This window comes from Phaethon aethereus, assembly GCF_964289735.1.
Source record: "Phaethon aethereus genome assembly, chromosome: 3".
In the NCBI taxonomy this organism is placed as follows: Eukaryota; Metazoa; Chordata; class Aves; order Phaethontiformes; family Phaethontidae; genus Phaethon; species Phaethon aethereus.
In genome coordinates this window covers 101955072-101981149 of record NC_138576.1, presented here as the reverse complement: position 1 = coordinate 101981149, position 26078 = coordinate 101955072, and the positions used below count along the sequence as shown (strand labels likewise).

Genomic DNA, 26078 nt, shown 5'->3' with positions numbered 1-26078 from the left:
CTATCCAGATATGTTGGAAGTCCTTAAAAGATGAGAAAAGAGAATAAAATATTCCATTTTCTAAACAGCTTCATAGCAAATAAAACTTATTTCTAAAGTCATCATTCTTATTTTTAAAAAACCCAGAGTGATAGTATTTTTAAAATTATTTCAATGTACCTACAAAAGAAAGGCACAAAAATTATACAGTTATTTTAAGTTTGAAAGAATGGCTCTATATGTACCCTACTATAGATGCAGACAGAATTTCTTCCTTTCCCTGTTTTTATTTTTCCGATGTGGTTTTAATTGAATTAATACTGCCCACTAGCTAGTTATCTTTATTCTTTAGCTTCTTCTTATTTTCAGTTATTGGCACTCTTCTCTTTTGATCTGCTTGTTTTTATATACCAGTGAAACAAGACAGAACAGCAAATACTGTCTACAGAGGTTGCACTGGATTACCTACAGAGGATGACAGTACAGAAGGTTATTTTTATAGTGCTGAGCCCACCCTTATAACTTGTTTAATAATGCTACTGAAACCAGAAAACATTTGTTCATAGACCATGCCCTAGGCTGTTTATTCCTACTCTTACTGACTGAAGAAAGCACACAATTTTTCATAGTCATTCAGACCCTTAGGTTTTGTCTGCTGTGAATCACAAGCATATTGTGCTATATTCTAACAATACTAACCTGATTTTAAGTTCAGACTGTAAATCACCCTAGATACACCTAGAATCGATGAAAGTTTTGCTATTGAAGTCACTACAGGACTGGTATTTGTATTATACATACATATGTATGTCTACTGAAAATAAAGATTTCATGGGAATTAAAATGTCATTAATAAGTAGATTAATTAATTTGGATAAACAAAAACCTCACATTCCACCTACACCATTAATGTTCTTAAAGATCATTTTTAAACAAGCCAAACTTAGGAAAAGTCTCTTCTTGTACTTTTTCCCAACAAATTTCACAGAAAAGAAGCCTGGATTATTTCAGTGACCATGGCAGGATGAACTTTTTAACCTCTGGATACTTTTGCAAACAATATTCAGCCATCACTGTTTATTAGAACCGGAATTTGTCTGTCTGAACTGTCTCTTGTCCCCTTGACTATAAAATTGGGATGAAATAGGAACCTTGAGAGAATCTTGCTTCCAGTCTGATTCAACTGAAAGTAGCAAGAGTTGTCTTTAAGAGTGATGTCTCATGTCAAAAATTTTGTAAAGTAAACCAAACCAACCTATCTTGAGTGTTCCATGTCTAGACCATTTCCTAAATATATTCACCCTTATTGATAAAGGGAGAGGGGAGTTTTCTCAGGGTTTATTCCTACATGTGCTAACAAAAGAGGATGGTAATTCAGTATAACATAGTTTCAGGGAAGATGCCTCAAGTAAGGATTGCATGTAACATATTTTTCTGATTGTATTTCACCTGATGGTACTTGAGTCCCTCTTCTAAAAATGTTTTTTTTTAATAGCTACTGCTGTCTCTCCACATATTCAGAGTACCCTGCTTTCAGAAGGACTTGCTCTACTGTTGCTGAGTCAAAAACAATAAAGAAATCAAGAAAAAGTCTGGACTTAGGTATTTTTTTTTAAAGCAATTTGAGCTTGATTGATTCCATTTATAGCTTTCCTCTATGAGTGAGCTGCAATCAAGGGTTTCTTTCAAGATGTTTTTCTTCCATTTTATTCCATTTCTCCCTAAAAAGTGGAGGCACCAGTTCAGGCTTATGCAGAGATGAAGCTGAGAGCACTTCAGCTGGCACTTTTAAACCGAGAGGATTCTGGATTTTCAGAAGATAAACTGAAAAAAAAGGCTGAAACCCAGCCCTCTGCATAGACCAGCTCAAATCTTGTTAAAATGTGTCTTGAGTGAAACACCATGAGAAACTGGTGGTAGCTTGTTATGTTACAAGTGTCATGATGGTTGTTGAATTCTGCTTCTTAAGGAAAAAAGAGGGATGCTGAGGGAATAAATCCAAGGCATTATTTCTCTATCATTTGGATATGCCTCAAGAAGGAACGTATTACTTTCTTATGCATATCTCAATCAAACTTGGGTTTTGTTGTTTTTGTCTTTTGTTTTGGTTGTTTGTTTTTTTTTTTAACACAAGTCTCACTGACAGTTACAGGAGCTGCTAGCTAAAACTTCTGTAACTAAAAATCTGGAGTATTTTCCTCACATATAAGACATCACTGAGACTTTGAGCTTCTTATTGTCCATGAGAATTGAAAATTGGAAAAATGGAGCTGTTCCCCAGGCTGAAAGCCTGCTGTGTAACTTTGTTGACTGCTTTTTGCTTACAGCAAGAGTTAACCCAAGAGCATTTCAAATATTTGTTGTCTTGACTTAGCAGCTAATCCAAGAAGAGAATCCATTCAGGGGAAAAAGATGTATTGAGCTCTAAGCAAAATAACTATGTTTATTTGCTGCTTCTTTTTTGTCTTGAATAAACTTTTTTCAGCTTTAATGGAAGTCTCTCATGCCTTTTTACAGCCTTTGAATAAATTAAAGAGCTGTACTGGATTTATCAATAACAATTTCTCAGAGTTCTCTGTTTTTAAAAAAAATGTCAAGATGTATCATAGCTTCTGAGTGTCAGGTTTGTTCTTTAGCTCTAATCTTCTGCAAAAATATTAACAAAATAAATCTTTAATGTTCTTTGTTTCTGCACTGATGTAATCAATTTGTTACTGACATATAAACTCTTAGCTCAGACTGGTGAGGGATGCTTGTTGGAAATCACTGTATAGAACAAGGATAAGATATGTGAGATGATTTTTTTTTTTTATTACAGCAGCATCTAGAGGCTTTATCTGAAACTGTATTTCCTCTTCTAGACACAGTGAGAGATGGTATCTGCCCTACCTACCCACCCTGCAAAAAACAACCACCAACACCCAAACGTGTCACACAGGTGACATGCTCAAATTAAAATAAATGCATTCTGATGGTGCATATAAAGAAAAGTAAGATCTTGGAGATTACAACATTTTGTTTGTAAGAAACACAGAGCCTTTTTCTGAGAAGTACATTTTCTAGTCAAAGAGCCAATGCCCAAAAGCTGGTTCAGCTGCAGAGTCTTTAAAGGAGGCTTTCCACCTGGCTTACCATTTCCTAATTGCAAGGGCTTGTAAGGTTGCTATCCCATACATAGGCCTCCCCTGTGAACTTTTTATTTTGGTGATGATGATCTAGTGAACATTTTTTAAGAAAGGTGATGTTCATGCAAAAACCATCTTTCCCTGATTTTAGGATTCGAGTAAGAACTTTGTTCCATTATTGATTGAGATGGCAGGCAGTGATGTTTTTATGGTCACTATCAAGCTGAAAAATGGGATAGATGAGGTAGTAATGTTTCATTAGAACTCTTGTCTCAGAGTAATTAATAAAAAAAATCATCTTATTTAAGACACTTGGGAATGAATATGGAGGTTAAGGACAACTGGTTCCAAAAACTTCTTAGAGGAACTAAAATTTATCTTTAACTTGCGGCAAGACCTACGGAATTTAAGCTATGGGTGTGACTAAAGGATGACATTCAAGTTTGTCATGTAGTTGTAAGAGTAGCATAGCTGGGTATTACGGCTGTGCGTGTGTGCACATGTAGTGCACGTGGGCCACAAACTCCCTGGTTGGTGCAGGACATCCCCCAGTCAGTCATCTGCATAGATGAGATGACAGACTGATTTGAAACAATCAACCTAGTTGAGCAATGGGATTGACTGAACTGGTGGCCTTCACAACAGCATTGGCTAACTGGTGCAGGGACTCTCCAGGTGGGAAACTGAGGCTGTCCTAGAAATCCCACAGGCAGTTCCAGATTTTTACTTTCCTGTGTGTCTATTAAGAACCTGGCAGTGCAATGGAGGCTCTCCAGGTAGTTCCTGCAGCAGAACTGACCAGGTTGCAGCTAACTAAAAGTCTTGCAAATAGTCCATAGAAACTTTCCTGCAGGCACAGAAGTGGTCACATAGTGTAGTCTTTTGTACATAGTTAAGACACGTGGCTGGTATTTTGCACATAGTTTACGTTAATCGATAGCAATGGATCATGCTCATGCTGGATGTTCAGGTAGAGCTGTGGGCCAACAGGATTGCAAGATTTCAGCAAAACAAGTTGCACACTGAAGGTGCTGTTGCAAGTATCCTTGCAATAGAGACTCCACTTGCCATACTGAAAGCAACCACCATGTGTGAGACATCTGATTCCTAAAGATACTAATAAATTAGGTTTGTTTAACAGTCAATCTCTCTATATCCTATGTCCCTGTCCACCAGACTCAAGTGCGGAGTTATGGCTAGAGTATCTGCTCCAGTGTAGAAATTGCAATCGCTATCCACAAACACAGGGAAAATAAAAACCAGGGCAAGATAGCATGGAAATAAAATGTTAAATGGATCAGATCCTACATGAACTAAAAGTATCTGTCTTTCTCTAGGTATCCTTATTTCCCAAGAGGAGATGACAGTGTATAGTTATAGGTAAAGGAGTACAAGTATGTATAGAGTGTGTAGATTCAACTTGAAAAATATCATACTGTACAATCAGAAAAGCAATTTTGTTAGTATAAGACTTGAATGCCATGCAAGGATAGAGATATTGAGATTTCACACTGTAGTTACCCGATAGGTCATCATGATGGCATGACGTGTACAACCAAGATGCTGTTGGTAATCATGTATATGGATTTTATTTGTGGTTGGGGTAATGAAAGGAATTACTTCCCAAAGTAACTTTAATTTACATAATCAGAAAGAAAAACAGAAACTTGATCATTTTATGTGGACAGAATCATTGCTGACACAAGAATTGTTCTAATTCTGAAATGAATTTGCCTTACCTGGATTTGGTTTTCCTGTTTTATATTGTTTTGAACTGAAAAACCTGGAATAATAAACATTTAAACACCAGTAAGAAGTCATGTTTGTGTTCTGCAGATTAACAAAGACTAGGCAGTAATACTGGCCATTAAACTTTGTGCTGAGAATGCATGTGCCAGATCCTCACCTACTATCACATATTCAGGAGGGCTATACCTATTTTATTGACAGAGGGTTTGTCTGAAAGTCCTCCAAAATTCATATCACTAAACAATTCTCTTTTTCACCTTTAGCAACCATTTAACAAATTGATTAGTTAATTGCTGACATTCACACATTTCCTAGAAAGCAGCCCTCTACCAAAATTTGCCAGAGTCCTGATTATTCATGAATAATATTGATTAAAAATACTTAGGGGTTCTTTCACTCTTGCTTTAATCCACAGCAGTTTAGTGTTTTATGTGTGGAACACTTGATTTTACTATTCTTTTAAAACTGATTTAATGAGTTTGGTGTATACAATATATGATTAAAAATTTGTAGAGCAGCAATTAACTTTTAACAAGTCTGTGTAAAATGCAACATTAACAGAAAATTAACTATGTAAGTCACAGACTGATGAAGATCTATTAGATCACTTTAACTTTTAAAATTTACACAGAAAAAAAGCTTACTCTTGAATTATTGGTTTAAGTTGAGTGCCGAGATCTTCACAGTGAAACCATTTTTCAAAGAGGACATTAGTTGATTCTCCAACATAGTATCTGAAAAAGTAAAAACATTAGTCAATCCTTTTATTAACTAACTGATCAGGTAGTTTCAGTCTTTTCAAGAAAATAGCTACTTGATGTGTATTGAGAGCATGTTACTGTCAAGCCTGGTGTATTTTATTCTGAAGAATGGTCATTTAGGGAAGCTTTCTGTTTCCATGATTAGCTGACTGGTTGGGTGGGTTCAAACATCTGTTGAGGGCCTTGTAGTTTTGCTGATCAGCCACAGATAAGTCACCAAATTCCTTTAGCAAACTTTTCAGATTTAATCCTAGAAACTGATCCATGCCTAGTCCCTTGGGACCAATAGCTTTCACTTTGGATGTAGTTACTGCAAAAATAACTGGCCCCAAATACCATTTCCAGTAACTGCTTCCATGCAGCTATAAGATAAATGCTCATATTTAAGAGAGTTGGCTTGCATATTGCCCATGCACAGACTGATAAGAATACAAAGTGGCTTATGGACTTGTTTGCAAAAAAATGGGTGGTTTTCAGCTGTGTATATTTGGGAAGTGTTGTTTAGCTCACCCCTCTGAAGAGGAACTTAGTGCTTCCCTTGTCTTAAGAAATAAATAAATTGTGCCAAGATCAATAGGTTAAGGTTGCTGTAATCTATGGAGTGGCAAATACAGAATTTACCTACAGATTTAAAAAAGACTGCACGGACTGGCAAGGGAGCAATGCTCTAGTACAGTCACTCATATTGCGACTGATTATAAATAGGTCCTATGTGTCCTTTGGGTTAAAGTCACGGGAATGTGTGTATGAAGATGGAAACAAGGCTTATATGATTATACTGTTGCATGTATGTGTATTTTGGTATTCATGTCTATCTTATCTATCTACATAAATATTGTCCAGAAACTTTCTAAGCTTTCTAAAAGCTCCCTGGTTCCTCAAATTTTGCAAAAAGAAGGTACTTGGAAAAGAGTAACCTTGCTAACGCCTTCAGTATGGAAAAAGCTGTGCTACAAGCACAAGCTTTGAACACAGAGAATCTACAGAGAAGAGAGATGTTACAAATGTCTTGGCTGGGAAAAGGCTGTGCACCTTACTATGTGTTAAAGCATCCAACCACACTACTAACATCAAACTTAGTTGTTTCTGTATTTGTTTGCCATAGGATTAAGTTTAGCTAGTGCATTTTTCTTACAGTATAAAGCATGTAATCATTACATAGGCTGAAACACTGGGGCAGGCTACTTATTCTTCACTTGTACAATAATTGGCATGCTGGGGGTCAGATTTATGACTAAGGCTTGTAGGGATGGTAAATAATGGAACAGTAACATAATATTAGACCTTGAGTCAACATACTTCAAAGTTTATTATGACTTTCTTGTACAGTCTTTGCTGCAGGTGGCTGGGAGTGAAAAAAAGTTAAAAGATTAGAGGTTCTGGTTGTAAATCCCCATCTCTCCAAGAAGTACACAAAAAGACAACATAGATTCAAATGCATGATGTGATGGTTCACTTCCAAAAGTTCAGGTTGTGTGTGTGTTCACCATGTCAGCGTGAAAACAAGGGCACTAAAAATCTCTAAGTGATTTATTTTTGGGTACCTGATTAGATATTTCCAATTAAAAGTGTACTTTGGTAATCCAATTTTATTTTCCACCTGCAAACCACATGATAGCTTTTAGTTTACTTTCTCCACAAAAGCATGACTATATTGGAGTGTGAATCTCTATATCTACATGAGATCCCTAAAAAGCCATTCAGCATCTCTCTAACTCACACTGTTCACAGACTTCATGTACAAGGTATGTTATTTTACCTAAAGTTACCTACAGCTACCTAAGTTCCTTTATTACAAATAAGCATTGTAATCTGAAACAGTTGTTATCTGAATCAATTGCTTCTAGCTCAAAATATCTTTTTTTTTTAATAATGCAAGTGCTCATGATTCACAGACCTGCTATGAAAGAAAAAAAAAAGGGACAAGTGCATAGATGAACAATGTTTTAAATGAACAGGATTTGTCTTTAGCTTGGAATACAATCAGGTGATTTTTTTGAATGGTCCTTTTCTTAGCTTCTTATTTTTTTCTTTAGACTTTTTTTGTTTGAACAAAATATATATATATATCTCTAGCTCCGCATATTAGCAATCTTCTTGCTGTGACACTGCCCATGCAACAATCAAAACTGTAGGCAAAAAGACAGAAACGGTACATTACAGATATTCGTGCAGTTTTAAATCATTACAAATTACATGAATAGCTGTACGCTCTCTTTGGTCAGTCATATCCAGTTAAGATCAAAACAGCTTTTCTAACCTGACTAATGTCACTGCTGTGACTTGCCGCCTTAGACTTATGAATTGTGTATGACCAGAGGACAAGGCTTAGTCCTGCTCCCACTAGAATACAAAGTAATGTTCCTTGTTTAACTAAATCAAACGCTAAATGAGACCTCTGTTTATGTGCGTATAGATAGATGTGTGGATAAAATTAGTATGAAACTGCCAGAGTGAATCTGATAAATTATCAGGAAAGTAAAACGCAGTATTGTATTGACATGAGAAATTAGTTTGTATTATGAATCCTAGAGAGATTAGCCAACAGTTTATACTTCACCTGAGCCCATCAATTTCTGTCTTCAATCTTTCTCTCTCAATCACAAGACCTACAGTGTCTGTGTATCTCTGAGGAGAATGAGGTATCCTAGCAGGTAGGAGGAACATCTGTTCAAAGAAATGGGAAAGCATCAGTGTCAGGAAGTCTTTGGTCTTTGTCCTTTGTGTTGTCCTCCCCTTGTCCCCCAGGCTGCAAAGTCCTCTGCTCACTGCCCTGCTTCTCCCCTAGTCCTTGTTGATCCTGTGTTGCTCCTTTGCAGCTGTACCCACTTTGGTACCAATAGCCCAGCAGATGTTGTTTTTTACTTTCTCAGTGAATAATGACCATTGACTCAGGAATTGGCACTGCCTTTATGGCAGTCAGGCGCTCTCCTGGTTTGATCATCATTGCCAGACACAATGGAAATTAAAATCTAAGTAAATTTATAAATCTACTGCAAATTCTGAGTAGCAGAAGTGGAAATAAAAAGCAAGTTTGTTGTCAGCTCAAGAAGATGTCTAAACTAATCACCCATGTGTATCTCTCCAACACAGCGAGCACCTGTGATTGCATGATGAGGAGTGTTATTCTCTCCAGAAATAATTAACAGAGATGAGAGGCTACTAACTGATGCAAGTGACGAAGTGAATAGGCAACATTTGGCTGCGAGAAGTCTATTACTGAAGTTTGAGAACAAACATTTTTCTATCAGCTATCTCACTATGTAGGAAGGTAGTAAGCCTGTACTGTTCTCCAGCCCTACAGATTTCTTAGCTGAGTTTGAGCAAGTCGTTACAATTTCTCTGTCTGCAAAGCAGAGCTAATGGTAGTGCCTCACCAGGACTAGTGTCAGTCTGCCCACTAAGGATGTTGTGTGCTCCTTTTCATTAATGCTTCTGGTACATGTCAAGATCTCAGCTGGATGTACTTCTCCAGCGTGAAGTGTATTACCAGAATCTCACTGTCTACAGATTTGAAAACATAGATCTGTTTCTTCATTGAAGACATCATAATACTTTTAATGACATCAAGCTATTTGGTCCAATATATGTCTTCCATTTTAAAGGCTGGCCCTACTAGATGTAATAATATTTTCAAAGGCTGAGTGCAGTTCAAGGTTGTGACAATGAGTGGCAGCTGTAGCACATCTAATACTTTACTTAGTGTTACTACAAGTTACCTAGTCACACTCTCATTAAGAGCACTGCTATCTATGCTTCAGCAAGTCCACTACTACAAGGAAAAACAACTGGCTGCAGCTGGATACACTTTATTCATAAATTGCTCTTTCAAAACTGTTCTGGTGATGTGATGATTGCAAGGACTAGCTGTGAGGACTAAAGAAGGCGGCTGAAAATAGCTGAATCTCTTAACTTTCTAAGTTCTAGGCAGTTCACTTAATAGCGTGTTTGGGTGGGTGGGCAGTATGTACCAACAGTGTGTAAATAAAAGACTGATCCACTTGAATTCACATGGGAGATTCCATGCAATGCAGGGGAATAAAAACTCCTCTCAGTATATTCCTGACTATCTGAATGGGTATCCCAAATGCCCAGAGAGACTTTTATCTGTTATTGAAATAATGAAATGTTGAACACAGTGTATTGTAGTTTTCTGTTAGTTACATGGAATTTGCTATACTGCATTCTTTTCTGTAATATTTTTTTTAATCCTGATGCCATCTCCTGCACAGCAGGGATGAATTTATTTTTAAATACTTCATTAAATATTCATGTAACATGCCTATGTACTGCAATAACAGAAAAACAACCCTGTTTTACCTCCCCTTCTCGGATGACAATGTCTTTTTGTTTCCCATTTTCAATTATCTTCAAGCACATATCTCCTTGAACCTGGTAAAAAAGCTGAAGGAATAGGAAAATAACATTAAGGCAACTCCTCCAAAACATTCTGTACTTCATATTCTGTATATAAAGGATACATGTACTAATACCTTCAATCTGTAATTGCAAATATTTACAGATTTTTTTCTAATAATAACGGAATTCCAACCTTTGATTTAAAAATGTTACTAAATATTTATTATTTTCATTAATTTACATACATTTGATGGTCTAATAGCTCTATAAGCAGTTACAGAGCTCTTCTGTGAACACAGAGGAATTCCATTGTGCTGTCTTTGCTCCTGGGAATTACTCTTTGTAGGGGTGGGACATTATGGTTCAGACATCTGTTAATTTCACTGTATGTAAAGCTTCATTTCAGATGTAGCAGGGTCTTCACTATTACATTCAGTCAAATTAAATTTCACTTTTCCAAATAAGATCCAAATATGCATGCAAAGGTTCTTTGGGTGTGTTTTTTAATGGAGATTTCTCATATGGGAATTATTGCCCATTTGGAAGCTGTCAGGTTTATTTCTGTGGGTACCCTCAAAGCCCAGCAACAGCTGCTGCTTCTTCCTACTGTGTGTAAAAGGATTACATCGGAAGCATGTATAAGGTGGGAGCCACTGAACCCATAATTCTGTCTTCAGTGATCTTTCCACACCTCTTTTTTCACAGTAGCTTTGTGGGGGCTCTGAGGTGCTCAGACTTAGCCTCACGTTTCATGGCAGAACTGTGCTACGATCTGTAAGTAGGTCTCTCTTTGACCTGGAATAATGTGCACATTTTTCCTCATTTTATATAATACAAAGCAATAATACTTCAAAAAGTCAACTTTCATTTTCTGCCACTCTCTGCCAAGTTTCTGTATGTTTTATGTGTTCTGTTTGCCATACCTACAAACCAAACAGATTAATTCATAAAATTGCTAGTGCAGCTGAAATTGTCTGAACCCTGATTAAAAGTTAGAACTAGAATGAAAATAATTTTATTTATAGTAATTCACTACAATTTTAGATAAATGGAAAATAAATAGGGGAAAGAAGAAACCACCAAAGTTATATAAAAAAACCCCAAACTAAACCTTTTCCAATGTTCGAAAAACTTAATCAATTTTTTTAATCAGGATTATTTCCAAAACAGTTTTGAAATATTAATGCGAAATATTAATGCATGCCCCTGAGAATTTAAAGAAACACCTTTATGAATGCAAGAAAGAAAGAATATGCTGCCAAAGAAATGAAACAGTAGAGAGACCTGAAGATGTACTGGAAAAGAGCTCATGCTGAGAGCTCTTACACGAGTGCAAAGTTCACCTTGTGCCAGGGACATCACCATGGATAAATTATAACTCTTGTCTAGATGGCCACAGTTCCAGGCTACTTATCCTTCTTGCACTCCATTTCCCCATGTTCTTTTCCTGTCATTTTCTTTGATGTTATCAAATGACCATATAAAATGCTATAGTAGCCTCATTACAGAGCACATTGGGCAAGGCGAACTGCTCATTGTACAACATACAGTGATTTGAGTGGGGAAATGATCTCTCTTTCTTTTCAAAAAAGACTCATCTAAGACTGTAAGATCCTGATGGATTATCACACAGGCCATTGGTAATATGGCACTGGTAATGCTGAAATCAAAAGCTCCTTTTTGAAACGTTGAGCTTCGGAGTGTTACCTTCCTGCAACTACTGAGGGAGCTATTACTGAACACATACACAGATCATGTAGATGAGGGAAAGGACAACAGAGGCAGAGTTCTATTCTGCTTGTGGCCATGAATCATGCAGCTAAGCAAACTTTCTGGTAATGAAAGACTGGAGGGGGGAAGGGGCCATCCAGTTCTGCAGTCGAGCATCACAGTCATAAGGAAAGATTCTGAACACTAGATTTTGAATTTAAAGAATTGTTTTGCAATGGGAAAGGAGTAATGAGGTGGGCTACACATTGTCAATAAAAGTGTTTTTCTGATTGAATTTAAATAGTACTTTTCATTGTAAATTATGGGCTATTTTTCAAAACTTTTTTTCAAAAATGTCTGAGTGCTTCAGTCATCCATAAATCATCCGATGTAACTGTGATTAATACAAGTGGCAGTAATTACTGAATCTACTGCTGTGCTTATATTATACCCTGAACTTTTATCAAGAAAACTGTCAACCGTTTAATATCTTAGTGAGTTATAGTCCACACCTATTTCACAGGATAGTTTGGCAATGTGGTATTGTACTGTCTTTTTGCTGGAATTTTATTTTTTCTAAATGCTGACTGAGCTATGCCTTCTGGGCAAATCCAACCTCTTCCTAAGTGTCTCCTGGAAAAATCGAGGCCTGAGTAAACAAGTGTTGCTGCGTGTGAGTGCACACACATGTATGTATATGTAGGTATATACACAAATATGTATGCATATATAGATAGATAGTAAGTCAGAGTTCATGCCACCTGAAAATATCAGCTTTCTCAATTGGTCTGTTTTTACTGGTATAATCTTGTATCCATTCTCCACAGTAGTACTGAAAACTGAGGAAATGTACAGCATTTTCTCTCTATTGGAATCTTATTAATGACAAGGTCTCTTGTTACATTTTATATCTATCTGCTTGCATAAAAGCCTAGATCTGTACATTGCTACTGCATAATGGGTTAAAATCTGACATGGATTTGTCTTTCTGGGTGAAAAATGTGCCTCAAGGAAGAAACAAAGGTTGTTCACCACGTCTTTTTATGTTACTAAATGTGTGTGTTTGTTATTATTTTTATACTTCCTCCTTTTTTTCCTTTCAGTTTTCCAGACTTCTGCCCCTTGTTTAGATTTCCTGCTTACTATGTGGCATCTTCGCATTATGATTACACTAAAAACACCTCCTCCTATTAATTCTCAGCTTACCTCTAGAAGTTAGGAGCCACATAGAAGTCATTCTTTACCCTAAGCATAACATTTTTTCATCATATTGCTCAATATGATCATTAAAACTGCAGTTATGCCTATGAAAAATAAACTGAACGCCCCTTAAGATTGAGAGTTTATTTATTTATTTATCTATTATTCCTAAGTCTGCTTCACCCTTCTTGATCATGCTTCAATCCTGATAGTATTGTGTTAAACTGCAATGAAAGGCAGCATGACCAGTGCTGAGCCATTGTCAAGTCTGTAAAAGGGTATTTCACTCAGTTGTGCAGACTCCTAAAATAAATTATGCAGGCATTTCTGGAGACAATAGGTGGAGAATCAGAGAGGTGGGGGTTCACTGTTGCCTTCAGTGGAAGCATCACTGAAACTGCTTGTCTTGATAGAAATTAATTTCAACAGGGTAGTAGAAAGCGTGGATACTGCCTTAAAAAGAGCAATATCATCCCTGCTATGCTAACGTGGTGAGAATTGTATCACTTCTTCATCCAGGTATGTGTATCCTAGCAGAATAAAGAAGGATGCGTGTAGCAGGGGAAGAACACAGTTTTTCTAATTGTTTTTTATAGGCGAATTAAAAAACAAGTGTATTTTATTTTATATACAGCAATGTACATAATTTAATTTAGATCCACCTTTGATATCAAACTCTGCCTAAATGTAGGAGCACAGAGCTCTGCGAGGGCTTTTGTAGCTGAAAGTTCATTCAAACCTCTAAAGATACCTGCAATTTGTAGTGTACTTTGAGCACTGACTGCTTCTGAAAGTGGAATTGGGGATTGTTCAACCACTTCTGATATTAGGCTCTGACTTGGCATATCCTGTCTTGTATTGCTTGTCAGATTGCTAAGTATGGAATTAATTTGCAGAGCAAATCAAATTCTGATGTGGGAGTAGAGCCTTGGTGTTCTCTAGACTTCAGTGGTGACTGATCTATTTGAGCACAGAAAACCATGTTCTCCTGTTCTCATCAGGTTTTTTAGCTATCAGAAGTCAGGAAGGCAAACAGATGAGGAAGGTTAGAGAAAACTATGTTGTGGTTTCCTCTGCTCATTTACGTGTCATTGGTGAAACCTGAATACTAACCAAAACTCATACCAACAGTTTTACGCAGCAAACTTATTTCTGAAGATGCAATCTCCTTCTGATACAAAAGGATCATCACTCTTATTACTTTCTAATGGGAGCTTTGTTTCTTATTAAGATATTCAAAGAAAATGTGGGGTTTTTTAAATGTAAGGAAGCAAAAAGGTTTCTCTTGCTTTGCTGTGACTCACGTTCTCAGTTTTATTTGGGAGATAAGCACCGCAAAACTACCTACTGGAATGCTCACCTAGCCCCTCTTTCCGCTCCTTCTTAGGCACCCAGTATCCCCATAGAACGCAAAGGGAGAACGGAGCTGCTAGGGAAGAGTTTCTCAAAAGCATGCTGACGAGAGGGCAGCACGCGCTAGAAGAAGGAGTCGGCCTTCATGTAAGCAGGTAATTTGTCAGAAACTGGAGCCAAGTCTTACTTGCAGTGTGTGTGTGAGGGGGAGAAAAAGAGAAATTGAAACTCACATTAGAAAACTCAGATGAGCTGTGGCAGATGTGACCTCAAATCTGTATCACGTTTTAGAGCAAGACATCACCATATCTCAATCAGACCATGTAAATATGCTGGAAGAAGATGAAGAGGTTGGCCAAGATGATCAAAGGAGAGGGAGTTTCTGTTCTGAGAGTCATCTTTAGGACTGCAGTGTAAGGGCTCTGATCTGTGGGGTTCCATCAGTACTTAGGTGGCTGTATCCATAGGAAACAACCTAGATGCTGAGTGCAGAAACTTATGGTAAAATACACACAGCACAATGAGAAGCAGGGCTTTTAAAACCAAGCAGAATATTATGCCAATGCAAAAGTGTTGCAGGTGGCAGATGAAAGGTTGATTTGAATTTCTCTGCGTGGAACTGCACTGTTTTATGTAGACTCAACATTAGAAGATAAATTGTTAAGAAATCAAAGTCAGCTAGTTTGGATTCATTGTGTTTAAGTGGTGGACTGAAGTGGGTAAAGAGACAGGAGCCTAACTACTTTTGTGATCCTAGATTTAGCTGTTAGCATATCTTACTGCCCCCAAAGCAGCCCATGTGATGCAGTAAATAAAATCTGAGATTCTTTTACCATAGCTAACTTCTGTTATGATCATAGTTTCTATCTGTCATTAGCTTCCTCTGAAATATACAGTTCCCTTCAGTTTTCAATTACCTTATTTCTTTGGAAGTTATATGATAAATTTATAAGATAAAATTAGAAGTCGTCCCCCCCGCCCCTAACTTCACAAATAAGGAAAAATGCAGTAAATACACCAGGAAGTCTGAGAGCTGTGTAAGCACTGAAACTCTTCTTGTCATAAATTCTAGTGTATGATGAAAAGTTTGAGACAAAGGCATGTCGAGGACTGTTCCCTGGTACCTGGAATGCACCTGTTACCCCAAAGCTGTGAGGGGTTGAGCATCATGTCAGGGCCACCACAGAAGCTTTCAGTGGTCTCATTAAGTTGACTGCACAAGAATTGTAGTCACTAATCTATGTAATCCAAAGCTTTCTTGACAAGTGAGGAACATTGTAATAATGATTCATATGAAAACATCACAAAACTAGCTATATAGCACAAACACTTTCTTTTTATTAAGAAAATTTTGTCTGTATAGCTATATAGGTGCTTTCTCACAGCAGTTTTTTTGCTGTGTTTGAACAGAAGATGCATTTCCCAAAGCAGTTCACTTTAATTTTGAGAATGAGTCTGATTTAGAAGCAGAGAACATCTAAGTAGATGTTTGGTGAGTCTCTCTCTGTTCTGATGGAGAAGGAAGCAAGGGAAAACTTAACATTTACAAACACGAAAAAGAATGAATATGACATAGTGTTAAAGTCAAGCCAAAGAATGTGAATTATTTATCGCTTGTAAGGTGCAGCTTGATTTGGCTCCTTCTAAAACCTGTCCAATGGAAAACAATGTCTCGGGTATGAGGCAGTACTTCTGTGCAGAAGGATGGCAAGTAAGTAGTGCATAGAAAATTAAGAAGGAAGTGAAGTAGTACAGCAAAAACTAAGAAGGAAGGAAATATTGAGTTACATGTTTAGGAAACTCCTGCTTGCTGAGAGGAGAAAAAAAAATTGTGTGAGACTAGCTGTTTTAGCCTAAACAAATGTTCAGGAGAATCCTAAAAGGCTTTGAAGAGAGTCCAAATCAAGCCTCCAGTTTTTCTCATAATTATCCAGTCACGACTGATTTTTCCCGATACATGCGCACGTTAACGGCATCAACAGAGGACAGCTCAGGAGCAGGAGGATGCTCCTAAGCCCTCATCTCTGCCTGTGAACCCCTCGCTGCTGTGACCGGCAGACTGACAAGCGCGAGTTGTGCTACAGGGCACACTATAAGCCCACACTATAAGTGTGATAACAGTCATAAAATAATGAGTGAGCAGATATAAACAATCCTAAATTTCACTTTCTTTTTGAAACCAACACTTTTTTGCTATCAGAATGACACTAGTAGAACAGCATCAGCTAAATTTGCATAAAGGATTTGTGGGCTTTTGCATTCGTGATTTGGCCTGTTAACAGTATGTAGTTTGTCTTTCAAATTATCATTCAGAACTATAAATGACCTTTTGCCTGCCAAAATAATGAGCTGAACATGGTTTTGAATGCTTTTTTAATCCAAAGTCTAATTTAGGAATATGTTCTTTTACTAGGATACTCTCTGCCTCACAATTCTTCTCTAATGAAAAACATGGATCTAAGGGCTTAATTAGATCACAAGAGGGTGCAAATGTGTCTGATAAAAAGCTATGGTAAAGTGCAACGTATGACTATATTGTACCTCCATAAAAGTGGACAAAATTGACCCATACATTAAACTGATATGTAACTGATAATGCTTCTGATGTATATATTGCCAATTTTCCCATCTGACAGAAATTTTGTGTTTCCATTTTTGGTTGCTGAGTAATTGTGGGAAATGTGCTATGTAAATGAGGATGTATTGATACTTGAAAAATCTTGTACCTAGTTGAAATAGCAATAATTTACTATACTCTTGCATACTGATATAAATTATGCCTTTATAGTTACGGCTAACTTCTTACACTGTTGGAAAGTCATATAATGGGTTTAGGCTTATCAAAGGTAAGCCAAATTATCTTCAAACACAGGAACATCTTGCAAAATAAAAAAAAAAAAGAGGTAAATTATATTAATCTAACTTTCATTTTAAGGGAAGGAGAGGAGGAGATAAATTAAAAAAAAACCTCCACAATAAACCAGCAGAGGAATGTTGCCAGGGACCAAAGATAATCCAGCATGAACTGGGAGATGCAGGGAGAGATAAGATTGTAAATGAAACAAGGATCTAAAACAATTATAAGGTTTTAGCATGTGTAACTAATCAACTGTAAGTTTTGCAGATTTCTTAATATATGGAAGGTTATTGATTACATGATTAGTTTAACTTTAGTATAGAATTCTTTAGCCTAATAAATGTGTGATTATGTTTAACGGCCTACTCTCATAGTCCTTAGGCTGTATTTGCCTCAATGCCAACATCGTACCTATGTGTAAATGGTTAATCACGAGGAAAGCAGTCCTTGTGAAAATTAAAACAAAGAAGAGTTATGAGCAAGGACTGAGAGATTAAAGAGAACAGAGAAGATATCTTAACCTTGAGCGTAGAGACAGACTGGCAGAAATTCTCTAACAAGGATGATAAGAAGGAACCGCTTGGCTGGACAACAGAAGGGGCAAACATCCAAGGAGAAGAAATTATCCTCAAGAGACCCGTCACCATAGAAGGGAAAAAGGAGTAGGGGGCTACCTCCCCAAATGACCACCGATGACCACCCGAGACCCTCACGCATGCTTAGTGTAGTTTTGCAATGCCAGCATTACGTAAATGTAGTAGATAAGCAAGGAGGCGGTGATTTCTTGGAAGATGTGTGAATATTCATGTCTTTAAGGTATATAAAGGATGAACGTTCGTTTCAGCGCACACATGCTAGGAAGAGATATCTCCCATGCATCCAGTGCTGCAATAAAGATGTCTGCTTAATAACACTGATGTTATTGAGTTTAAATTTCTTTGACTTTTTTGAATCATAAAGAAAAAAAAATACAATATATTTAATATTGTAGTGCAAACTATTGTAGCAGTTAAAATTCAGCTTGTTTTTGTGTGTTCCTCTCTGTGTATAGCTCTAATGCATTCTTCAGAGCAAGAAAATAAGTTAATGGTACAAAAACAAAAAGGTTAAGTTACAGAGAAAATTGTTTGGAATCACTAACTTCCATATGTACCTTCACTGTCTTCATTTTATGCTCTGCCAAATCTTGATGTCGTTGACCTTGATAGCAAAATTCACTCACTCTATTTAGTTTAACATATAATACTCAACAATATGCCATAATAGCAGCATATGGATTAGGTATTCTTCTCAGTGCTCTCTGAGCAGTCATACTACAGATGTGATTGCTCCTTTACCAGGGACACAATCATGTTGATGAAACCACATTTTGTTTTCCCCAGCTAAGTATCTCTGGAATTGCCTTGTAAATGTGTGACGGATGTTAAATTCTTCTGGTCAGCAACAACCACTTCACACGTGCTGCCCTGAGACCTGGCTTGCCTCCTTCCCAGCCGGAGCATCCTGCCAGCATGTTTCCAGGTGTTACCAGAGCTCTCCCTGCGCAGCCGATGAGAAGGGACATAAGGGAGCCTGTTGGGTAACCTGGAACCTGACCGATGTGCCTGTGCCCACAGCCACAGGTGGGCTGTGAGACTGTGGTGGCAACCCAAAGCAGGCAGGACTCAGACTGTGGTAAGGTAGCAACCGCTCTTTCAGAGTGGTACAGTTATAACGACTGCAAAACCCCAGCTGGCAGCTAAGCTCCACGCAGCTGCTCGCTTGCTCCCCCATGGTGGGATGAGGGAGAGAATCGGAAAGGTAAAAGGGAGAAAAATTGTGCATTGAGATAAAGACCATCTAACAAGTAAAGCAAAAGCTGCACACGCAAGCAAAGCAAAGCAAGGGATTCATTCACCACTTCCCACCAGCAGGTGCGTGTTCAGCCACCTCCAGGAAAGCAGGGCTCCATCACGTGTAATGGTTTCTTGGGAAGATGAAATGCCATAACTCTGAACGTGCCCCCTCACCACCTCCTTCCCCCTATCATAACGTCGTACGGTACGGAATATCCCTTTGGCCAGCCTGGGTCAGCTGTCCTGGCTGTGCACCCCCAGCCTGCTCACTGGAAGGTGGGCATGAGAAGCTGAACAGTCCTTGACTTCTTAGCAACAACTGAAAACAGCAGTATGTTATCAACGTTATTTTCATCTCAAATCCAAAACATAGCCTCATACTAGCTTCTATGAAGAAAATTGTGCATGGCACAATTATAATAGATAATTAATGAAGGCTGTTGTGAAATAGTTGGGTTGATTTTGTGAGAAATGATTCAATGATAAGTAAACATAGATTTTTGTTTCTTTTTAAAAGGATCTGTTGAACCTGACTCACTTCTGCCTTGAACTATGTAGATGCTTAGGCTTGGGTTTCCAAAGGTATTTAAAATTAGGTGGCCAAATTTTATTGGAATTATGTATAAATTATGTATAAATTAAATTATTCTGCTGGGAAGCAAGGCAAATTATCTCCCATCCTGAAATCCTTACTGTCAGGGCTCTAGTGTCCCCGTTCCCTTAGAGTTCCTTCAGAGCCTGTTGTGACACCTTTGACTCAGAGGAGTCCTCAGGGGGAGCAGACAATTCCATGATATAGGCAGTAAACAAAGCAGGTGTAAACTTGTACCATTTTGATAGGTTTCTACTCTTTTTTTCCTATATTCTGCATTTGGCACAATGGCCACTCACATCTCAAAGCAGTGGGATGGCTTGGTTTAGGCACAGATGATGTGCAGCGAAGCAGACTGATTTGAAAAATACTGAGACTCTATTCTTTAACCTTCCAAACCTGACTGAAAGCTGAAAATGCTGACATTTTTCACGAAGTCTAGAAAAATATGATTTCAAGCCAAACAAAATATTTAATTTTGATTCTTGATTTTCAAAGTTACTTTTGAAATATAGACTGATCTTTTGCAACAAAATATCACTTTAAAAATATTGTTACCTTTCCAAAGTTTTATTCCAAAATATTGAAGTGAGACATTTTGATGTGTCAGAATGCTTTCTCTAGTTTCCTGTTGGAAATGAATTATAGCAAAATAGATCTGATCTCATGTGCTTGTTTCAAAGGAAATGCACAGATTGTGTATGGTTCTGGTGAATGATTCTGTTTAAGTCTTTGAATAGGTCTAATAAATGCAACATCAGTGAGACTGGCATTGCTGATCTGTAGCTTCAAAAGTAGCTGCATTTTAATCATTACAGATCAATTGAAACAGCAAAATATAAACAACCTATAGGTTACCTCTTCTCCTTCTTCAATATGATAATCCTTCCTTTCATTTGGCCCTCCAACAAACATCACATTCAATTGATGGCAATGCCTGGAAAAGAGAGCAACGTTTTAAAGCTACTTTCACTCACAGTGTTCTTTAGTTTATGTAAGGTGGTTTTTTTTTTATTATTATTATTCTTTGAGGTCACTGAGTCAATTAAGCAATACTGAGTGACAAGCAACATCCAGAATGAGAACTCAAAAGATCTTGGATGCACCTCTCTGCTCTGCCACTGTCCTGCTGGGTGACCTGAGGCCAGCTACCTCTCTCCTGGTGTTTCAGTGCCTCTTACTATGAAAAGAGGACAACAATAGTTACTAGCTGTGGAAAGAGCTTTGAAATGTAAAGGTAAAGGTTGCTACATAAGAGAAAAGAACTACAGGAAAATGTCTTTTCAATGTGAGCTAATTAGATGAGGATTCAGTAAAGGTAAAAACATACCCTTTTCCAATTGGTAGAATTACTAAACGTACTGATGATAGGAATTACCAGCTAATTTATACTGGTAATACTCTTCTATTTATACTGGTTTTGCTAAGGTGGAACCACATTACAATGGTTCAATTACAATTCATTACAATGGTTGTGGCTGATTCAGAAAAGGAGATTCAGGCCCTTTATCTTAACTCTGCCCCTTCTAAGAGCCCCAGTGAGCACTTCTCTCAGCTGTCACAAAGAATAGATATCATCCCAATTATCTATCAGTCCACCTATGCTAATAAAGAAGTAAGGTAACAGGTTTTCATTTGCTAAAAAAACCTGTAAATCGGGCCTGTTTGTTAGCTGTGATTTAAAATTTGTCCTTAAGCTCTTTTTGACATGTGAACTGTGGGGTGTTGGCTTCTACTTTTCAGTGAGGAGATTCTGGGCAATACTTGGGCTAATAGGAGATCCTAGTAACATAGAACCAGCAGAGCCACGCTCCCCTGAAACACAGGGAAGAATGATGTGCCTCTGTGTCAGCACCTCGTAAGCCTTAATTGAGAGATGCTATTCTGATGCTATGCTGATTATATGCATTTGATTTGCTACTATTATCATGTTTACGTTGAAAAGTATTTAAATGATAATTAAAAACACTGTAGGGATTAATAAAGCAGAAATAACAAGTAACAGTGACAAACTCCTTGGTCAAATAAAAGCCTAACGAATTAAATTACAATTCTTAAATTTACTGTTTTCACCATAGGCAGCTGTTTACATAGCACTTGGCTTCATGCCCATAACCTAAAATAAGGAATTGAAATCAAAACTGTTTGTACCATGCAGATTTAATACTAGTTTTCAAAAGGCGCACCGTAATACTGCATTAATGAACCCTTCTACTAAAGAAGGGCACGAAGACCAAAACAGTGACAACGCAGCTAATAATTAATGAAATAAATTAAAATCAACCCTGGAGAATAAGATAAGAGAAAGACAATCTATGGGTATATTGTAGCCTACTTTTAAGATGAGTTATTTTTTTGTAGAAACCCATACAGTTTTGTTATTAGTTGAATAACTGAAAGTGAAAATACTGCTCATTGTTGCTTAACTTTTTGTTTGACAAATCTACCATTAATTCTGTTACCCTATGGATTTAGCTGGGTTTTACATAATAAACAGGCAACTGTGGAATAATCATTCTTATCATTAACAGTTATATAATGACGCCATCAAAACACTCCAGCTATCAAATACAAACAGGAATTCCAATAGGTTTGTCCATATTGCTAAATAGTCTGGTTAATATAGTTGCAGTAAGTTAAGAAGAAAAATCATAAGGAAGGAAAGGAGTTTCAGTTAAGACTGCCAAAATGCAGTTAGAGTATCATAAAGGTTTCAGGGGTGTGAAAATTACTTGATTGCACTATTTTTAGAATGACATGTTAATCAAAGGTCTATTAAGCTTTACATACTCTTATATTTCTCCTCTTAATCACATAAAGAAAATGGTACCAGCAGGCAACCTTTCAAAAAGTATCAAGACCATGAAGAATCAGATAGTCCGTGACCACAGTTAGGTTTCCTTATGGTAAGTATCATATTTTGAGCTCAAGGAAGAGCTTTGAAAGTGCCATAGCTACCCTGTAAAAATCAGCTATGTCAAGGGTTCTGATTTTGCACTAATTGCTCGTTGTTGAGGTTAAAAAGCATTTAAACTTGCAAGATAGTGTCGTTAAAATACATCTAATTAAATTGCAGCTCTTGCATTGTATCCTTTTCTTGACTCTGGTAAAACTCTAAACAGGTGGTGATTCAGGAACTGAGGTTTTGTTTTGAAATCCCAAATAGGTATTTAAAACTTTTGATCCTCTCAAGTATATGGAATGCAACTGAATAAAAGCTTGAAAGTCATAATAGATTTAGACACCAAAAATCCTACTGATTTGCTGCAAGACCTAGATTTTAACTGCTAATTCTCTCTTGAAACACAGGATTATAAGTTACTTAAACATTTTGAGGTGGCTGCCTTCCAGTGATGTAGAAGGCAGTGCGAAGATTGCCTTATACATCTCTACTCAGCACATAAAGGTTCAAAGCCTTTGGAAAAATGTTGGAAATCTGTTAGTCACTTCTTGGAAAATCACCTAAAACCTTTTTGGAAAATCCTGAAAACATTTAGATAGCACCAGGAGCAGGTGGTGAGAGACTCAGGATCCATCTCCTTCTTCACAGGCTGAAGCTACGTTGGAAAATATGGATTATTTTTTTTATATCTATGCAATTTTTATCATAAAAAATTGTTTCACTGTGGCTTCTTGCAATATTTATGGGGAAGTCTTGTCAATACTATTTTGGGAACTATCTGACTGTCTGACCTCTGATAGATGTCATATTCTGCAATTAACTTCAGGATTACACTGAACTGTTGGTAGGGGTTGCAGAACAGTGCAGTGACGACCAAAAGGTTCACCTTACTGATGAATAAAGAAAACCATGAATATTCCACACACTGTAAAATACTAAAATTTTACCACCATCATTGGTAAGCATTAGAAATGTCTATTCTTTACAAAATGCTTCCTAAATCCATTTTGAAAATTAAAGAAATGAAAATGCTCCTAAGACGACACTTTCCTTGTTCTCTCCTATTTCTCATTCTCTCCTCTCTGAAACTATTGTAGTGATTCAAGTTTCATAATTTCTCAGTTAAACGTACAACTATAGTGTCAACACAGTCATCTCAGTAAGGATGTGCCCTTTATTTTTGTCTTGCAACTTTGAAAAGCAACCCTTCAAATCTGTGAATGGAAACTAGTATCACTGCTGCAGTACTGCCCATTCAGCTTTTGATTAAGAGGTAGCACCTCAGGGTAGGGCAAGAGGCACATTCTTTGGAGTTTTTTTAATGATTAAAGTTGCAAAGCAAGATTAGAGAAAAAAAAAAAAAGAAAAGCAAGAAAAATGCTATTTCTTTATAAAACCTGGGTTTATAGCACTCTTTACAGAGAATCCTTTCTTATGAAAGCCTTCTGTATATAGAGTTTTGAACAAAATATATTGTTCTCAGCTTCACTGATGAAAGAAATCCTTGCTAACATTGTGACTAGAAGGTGCCACACGTTGGACCATTTACACTGGAATTTGCTCATGAGTTTTGACACTGAGAATATGCGTGCCATACAACTGCATAATACCCACACTTTTTTTCTTACATTAGCTATATCATTCAGAACATGGTTTGTAGCTCTAAGGTGCCAGTCAGTACTCTGAAACACTGCCTCTTCAGCCTCCTGCTGAACAGAGGGTCCTACCCTGCCCTCACAGCTCTGGAAACGCCCTAGAAACTTGCTCCTCCAGTACCCCTGCCCTTCCTTTCTCCTTATCCTTCAGTGATATGTCCCAGTGGTTTTGATTGTTCCTGTAGCTTTGGCTCCTCTTCAATGTTGGAATGACTCTCAGCAGCTCTAGCAGCTGTTTCAGGTTGTAATTTGGTACCACTAATCTGTTAGCTAAATCTGACCATTTGTATATCTGATGCCATATCCTCTGATTTCTCTGAGTGTACTGTCAAAGGGACTAACAAAAATTCCCTTAACTCAAACTGCCTACAAGAGACTTGGAGTTGAGGCAAGTATCTTGTATTCAAGTTGATCTTTACAGCTTCTGCAGAGTTATGGAAAAACAGATTTCAGTCACTTTCTGTTCTTCCAAATAGCACTCTGGTTGCAGTCTAAGAGGAACTACAGTTCCTTACTAATCTTTACCATGTATGCATTTTAGCAGCTTCCTCTTATAGCTAAGGATATTTATGTATCTAAGAACTGAGTAAAAAAAAAGAAATCTTCATTTACTTACATAAGCTTATTGCACACAGGTGGCAAAAAGGCAGCTTTGTTTTCTTCTATCCATTTTCTTACATTTACAAGAAGCTCCATGGTATGAAACTTTTGATGGGGATGTTAGAGTTTGCAAAGTGCTTTTTCTGTGGGCAAACTGCATGTGACTCCATCCCCAGAGCTCAGGGGATTGGTTGGTAGAAGAGGTGTCTTCAGGCTTGACTGTCAAAGGGGACAGGTCCATCAGCCAAAGGTTACTTTGTAAAGAGTACTAATGCTCCAGCAGCTTAGCTAATAATTGACCAGTGGTTTTAAAATACATATTTTTATCAGAGACTCATTCTGCCCACAGGAGGTTTCTTAATTCTCTTTACTGCATCAGCTGCAGTGTGTATATACCCTCTCTACAGAAACTGTCTTGTTACATAGACAAACTGATAGGAAAATGGGCAAGAAGTGGGCATCCACACCCTTCAAGTCTAATACAGAAACAAGTTTCAAAGCTAAATGTAAGTTGAGAACAGTTGCTCAAAGTTTAATTGCATATATATATGCATAACTATATATAGGTATTTCAGGCTTGATAATAGAGTCCCATTTCCTTTTCCCACCTCCCCTCAGCCTTCCTAGGCTGAATGTTTGGGGGTGTGTGTTTGAAAATATTGGGATCTTCTTCTGCCAAATAACAAAAATAAAGATGTCTCTTGCATTTGTAAGACCAAAAGCAGCTGTCCAAAAATGCTCATTGTAATTTGATCCACTCTTTGCCAGTGTTGTACCACGGCTTGTTGGAAAGCTGAATGTGGTTCTGTGATGCCCTTCGGGAAAGTGCAGCATATTGTCATCAAATTATCAGGAAAACAAGAAACTGAGAATTACCAGGTATCCCAGATTTGTATTAATCTTTATTCCCTCACTAGTTTGTGTTCAACGTCTACGTAGTTCCTACAGGATTGTTCACTCTCTTCCCCGCCACCTGCATTTTTTAATAAGTAAATGTATAAACATTTATTTTCAGACTTGAAATACATGACATGGGTGGTAAACAAAAAACCCCAAGACATTACAAAATTTTAGCACTTTTCAGTTGCTCTTGGCATAGCTTAGTCTTCTGATTATATCTACACTGTGCTTAGCGGGTGAATGTGTGTAGGTATAAGGTTATAATACAATTTGTGTAAAAGTGAGTGGTACATCCTCACGGCTTGTGCATATGAGCAGTGCAGCGCTGGACTGAAGAGTCAGTATACTGGAACAGTACAAATTTGGGAGTTCTGTAGCTTATAGCATTATAATTTTCCAATGGAAAAAAGCAACGGAGTGTGAGTTTGAACTAGTACCATGCTCTTATTCCAGTATGTGTAAGGGTGACTCTGTTTTACCTTCATCTCTTACTTCTTTGCA

The 26078-nt window shown here is 37.4% G+C and overlaps 1 protein-coding gene across 1 annotated transcript in view; it reads right to left on the bottom strand.

The window, feature by feature from the left end:
* The window catches only part of HAAO (3-hydroxyanthranilate 3,4-dioxygenase), a gene marked incomplete at both ends in the record, with an annotated part of 36200 nt that extends 11427 nt beyond the window's left edge, over positions 1-24773 (bottom strand). Inside the window, 6 exons of the mRNA XM_081997140.1 lie at positions 4844-4887; positions 5498-5587; positions 8175-8281; positions 9935-10018; positions 20379-20457; positions 24694-24773. Coding sequence (XP_081853266.1) covers positions 4844-4887; positions 5498-5587; positions 8175-8281; positions 9935-10018; positions 20379-20457; positions 24694-24773 — 484 coding nt within the window. The remainder of the gene's footprint in view (positions 1-4843; positions 4888-5497; positions 5588-8174; positions 8282-9934; positions 10019-20378; positions 20458-24693) is intronic.
* Positions 24774-26078: the final 1305 nt, after the last annotated feature.